Source organism: Dipteris shenzhenensis, chromosome 7, assembly GCF_047967505.1.
Source record: "Dipteris shenzhenensis isolate YYH24624 ecotype China chromosome 7, Dip_SZ_1.0, whole genome shotgun sequence".
NCBI lineage: Eukaryota > Viridiplantae > Streptophyta > Polypodiopsida > Gleicheniales > Dipteridaceae > Dipteris > Dipteris shenzhenensis.
In genome coordinates this window covers 10,498,624-10,502,780 of record NC_141602.1, presented here as the reverse complement: position 1 = coordinate 10,502,780, position 4,157 = coordinate 10,498,624, and the positions used below count along the sequence as shown (strand labels likewise).

The 4,157-nt window shown below is 44.7% G+C and overlaps 1 protein-coding gene across 3 annotated transcripts; it reads left to right on the top strand.

Annotated features, from left to right (window-relative positions):
• The first annotated feature begins 746 nt into the window (after positions 1 to 746).
• Positions 747 to 3,916, top strand: LOC147899936 (G2/mitotic-specific cyclin S13-7-like). 3 transcript variants are annotated; one of them, XM_087376902.1, is made up of 13 exons: positions 747 to 843; positions 990 to 1,053; positions 1,125 to 1,245; positions 1,352 to 1,405; positions 1,502 to 1,556; positions 1,649 to 1,921; positions 2,076 to 2,207; positions 2,302 to 2,391; positions 2,535 to 2,696; positions 2,803 to 2,862; positions 2,949 to 3,047; positions 3,165 to 3,346; positions 3,518 to 3,916. In XM_087376902.1, the coding sequence occupies exons 1-13, from the start codon at positions 829 to 831 to the stop codon at positions 3,672 to 3,674; spliced, it is 1,464 nt and encodes a 487-aa protein (XP_087233028.1). In that variant the 5' UTR covers positions 747 to 828; the 3' UTR covers positions 3,675 to 3,916. The 3 variants fall into 3 exon arrangements, with proteins under 3 accessions (XP_087233028.1, XP_087233031.1, XP_087233030.1); XM_087376905.1 differs by having other exon boundaries at positions 3,165 to 3,218; positions 3,518 to 3,619; XM_087376904.1 differs by lacking the exon at positions 3,518 to 3,916 and having other exon boundaries at positions 3,165 to 3,350.
• Positions 3,917 to 4,157: the final 241 nt, after the last annotated feature.

The following is a 4,157-nucleotide window of genomic DNA, read 5'->3' as shown; positions in this document are numbered from 1 at the left end:
AATTGATCTAACAATCCTATGCAATGTTATGAACATTTTTGAATTTGACAATTGCATGAATCTTTGTGTATTTAAGTTGTAGGGACCCATTATGTCCCATTATGGACTTAAAGGTTTTGGATTTATGCCAAAAAGCACCTTTACGAATTTTTAAGGTGTAAAGACCCATTATGGACTTAACGTGTAAAGACCCATTAAAGGTTTTTGAATTTTGCAAAAAAGTGTTTTTCATGATCATCACTATTTTCAAGCGAGCATGGCCATGATCATGAAAGTGCTGCTTATGAATTTTTAAGCTTGAGAGTCCCATTATGGACTCGAAGGTTTTTGACTTTTTACCAAAAAAAGTTTTCCATGATTATTGTTGTGTAGCAAGCATGGCCATGTGCTAGCCCACAACAAAAAGTGTTGCTCGTGAGTTGGTAAGGAGCATGGCCATGTGCTAACATGTTAGCTCCATGTGTTTGGAGACCACACCCACCCATACCCGCCCCCGGTGCATTGAGTGCATGTGGGTGTGGGCTCGACGTGGGCATCCCCACCACCGAGGAGCAATGAGCATGGCATCACTAAAAGTGCGGGTAGCCAGTATGGCCATGTGCTCTTAGCTCCATGGGCTCCATGGAGTGCTGAAAAGCAAAAGGAGATATGACCGTTAAGGGAGCACTATGTGACCGTTGAAAGTCTCTAAAATTCAAAAATTCAAATCTACAAAGAGGACGACCTCTCTGTTTCTCGTTGCCGTTTTCAAACAGACCGACCTTGTCCTTCGCATTCAGGACGCTTGAGTGTCAACTCTCTCTCCGACTGTTCGCTCGACAAACCACCATGTATGAGACAAGGGTAAGTTCCAGCAGGATTTCTGCCTAGCTCACCTCATGAAAAACAACCGTTCTTCGAATGTAGCTACGATCGGCTGCCATAAGCATTTTTTGCGCTTCGGAACATTGCTTTATCGTCCCTCATTGAGCTTTTGTGGCTGATTTCAGAGACAAAAAGCCGCATTACAGCAGGACGAGAACAAGCCCGGTGAATCGAAGAGGGCCGGCAAGGGTATGCATTTCCTTGGCTTCTTGTTTGCACATGTTCAGTAGAATGAGCTTTGCCAACGAAATTTGTTGCAGGAGGGAAAGGTAAAGCATTACCCGGGCCGACTAACAGCAGGAGAGCGTTAGGAGAAATAGGCAATCTGGTGGGAGTGCCTGTTGCTGTCCGATGCAATGCAGCCAACGACGCACCGGCAGAGTACTCTCTCATATGCCTGTAGACAAGACTCAGTTCCACAAAATCTGTCCTTGCTCTATAGGAGTGCCTCACTTCTTCTTCTCATTGAATTTTTCTAATGATTCAGGGGACAGCTCGTGGGAAAAAAACCACCTCCTGTCACCGACAGACCAGTCACAAGGTCTCTCCTTCTTGCATGCAAGCACAATCGCATCTTCTAGGCAAAACTGCAAATTACCCAGTTCGATCTAACCCTGTGCGCTGGTGTTGCTCTCAGAAGCTTCGGAGCCCAATTGTTCAACAACCAAGCGTCCGAGGCATTAGATCTTCAGGTATAGAGGTTGTTTGAGCATCGACGTGTTCGAAAGCCAAAAACTGGACAATCACTCACGCTTACCCTCGTTATCATCCTGTCATCTTGCAGCCTTCGCTGTCAAAGAAAGAGGAAAACGAAGCGGCTTTGAAGACCGAGGATGTAGCACCAAAGCCGAGACGTGCTGTCAAAAAACAAGACGTCGACAACGTAGAGGGCCAATCTTCAGATGCCACAGATGGCGATACTAATGTCTCAAAGGACGTCCCTCCGCCACATCCAGCCCGCATGAAAGCGTTGCTTAACGGCCGGAGTGGAAGGGCTGCCGGAGGCAAAGAGAGGAGAGGGAAGACGTTAACTGCCACGCTGACTGCCAGAAGCGAGGTAACTCTATTATCTACGCAGAGTCACACTCTAGGTAGGAGAAGTGCTAAAAAGAGTATTGACTCCATTATACTCAATGTCAGAAATTTATGGCACCCCGATTAACATGCTGTGATTAACCTCCTGACATTAGCTGCCCTGTTCTCGCTCCCAGGCTGCTTGTGGAGGCTTTAAGGCAGAAGCAGCTGAGGAGCCCTTGCCCAATATCGATGCTGCAGATGTTGGCAATCAGCTGGCAGTGGTGGATTATGTCGAGGACATCTACAGTTTCTACCGCAAAACCGAGGTAAAAGAGGTTGTTGAGACGAGGGGCTTCACGAATCTCGGTGTGGTTGTAATGCAAGGGGGACTGAACCATGCCTCCATTGTTTCTTCTCCAGGCACAGAATTGTGTGGCTCCAGACTATATGTCACACCAGACCCATATCAATGACAAGATGAGAGCCATCCTCGTGGACTGGCTCATTGAGGTGCTTCCCCCACAACCACATTTGTTTATGAAGGGTAGGCTTTGCTTGCATCTACAGCCTGGTGTTTCTCTACAATCTCACGGTGAGAGTTACTGAGCTAAAATGCATGGCCCTTTGGGTGTGTACTGTTGTCTTTTGATCAGGTTCATCTGAAGTTCAAGCTCATGCCTGAGACTTTGTTCCTGAGCACCAATCTTATAGATCGCTACCTGGCCACCCAAAATGTGGAAAGGAAAACCTTGCAACTGGTGGGGATGACTGCCATGCTAGTAGCTGCAAAATATGAAGAGATATGGGCACCTGAGGTAATACAAAGTTTGCTGGATTGTACTTGTTCTCATGCTTGTGCCTGACTAGTAAATTTAAACTAGTAGAAGATTCATGCCTAGTAACCAGTTATGTGGTATGCAGATACAAGACTTCATCTTCATATCTGATAATGCATACACTCGGCAGCATATACTTGATATGGTAATAATGCTTTGCCGCTTTCCTGTGCTTTATGTAAGATCCCATCTCTTTTATGTTTAAATCTTTCCCCATATTTCGTATTGCAGGAAAAGGTTATGCTCAATGCTTTGAAATTTGACCTCTGTGTCCCCACACCCTACGTGTTCATTGTGAGATTCCTTAAAGCTGCTTCTTCAGATCATCAGGTGTGACTCGCTAATCCCCCCCTTTCAAAGAAATTTTCATTTAAATTATATCAACTACTTGAGATTGTCCTAGAGGCTCCCTTACCTCCTGGTGTTGCATGAATTTGGTGTGAACAGATGACCATGTTGGCATTTTATTTTGTGGAGTTATGCCTGGTAGACTATGGCATGGTGAAATTTCCACCCTCTATGCTTGCTGCTTCTGCTGTCTACACTGCTCAATGCACTCTCAAAACATCAGAGCCATGTTGGAGCTCCACACTAAGGCGTCATTCAGGCTATACAGAAGCACAGCTTATGTAAACCCCACCCTGTCCCTCTCACTGCACACGCTCACGCATACTACATGCATGCATACTGGCATGTGCTTTTTTGCAGCGATACGTGCAACCACAACTACATTGCGATTGCTAAACTTGTTTCTGTTTTAGCACTCGGCAAAACTAAGGGAAGTCTCTACTTGTTTGCAGAGAGTGTGCAAGTAACATGATTACCTTGCATCAGAAGGCAGGCGAGGGAGCACAGACGGTCGTGCACAGAAAATATTCCCATGCAAAATTTAGCTCAGTAGCTTTGCTGGGTCCTCCTCCACAGCTCGTGACTCTTATAAAAACCTTTAAGGAATGATACCTTAGCCTTTCTAGAAGGGAATATTTTGTATTTGGGAAGCTAGGTACAAGAAAGTTTGTGCAGCTGTAGGATATTGGTTATATGTACACGTGGGTAGATATTGTTATATGTACAAGTGGGTACATCTTCACCCATGGCACAAGAGTCCCCTTCTTCGACATCAGGAAAGCATCACATGTGCTCCTACATGTAAATGTTGAAGTTTGCTTGCTCACTCTCATTTGTAAAAATGTCATTATTTAACTTGAATGTTCAATCTTAAAGAAAATATTCTCCTTTCAGCGACAATGAGTCGAAAAGGCATTAACCTGAGAATATCAATCCACCCAACACCTTTCAAGCATAATATTAGTGTCTAGAACTGTTTTTACTAAAGCATCCTTCTTCAATCATAGAACTTCAACCAAGCAGCTACATAAATACGCTTCAGCAGCACTTTATTGTTTTACCTGGTCAAATGACCGTTTGTAGATCTTAAAA

What these genes read in the sequence shown, in the direction of transcription:
- LOC147899936 (XM_087376902.1), top strand. An exon ending in ATCGAAGAGGGCCGGCAAGG is followed by an intron (nt 1,054 to 1,124) that starts GTATGCATTTCC and finishes AATTTGTTGCAG; the next exon opens with GAGGGAAAGGTAAAGCATTA. An exon ending in TCGTGGACTGGCTCATTGAG is followed by an intron (nt 2,392 to 2,534) that starts GTGCTTCCCCCA and finishes TCTTTTGATCAG; the next exon opens with GTTCATCTGAAGTTCAAGCT.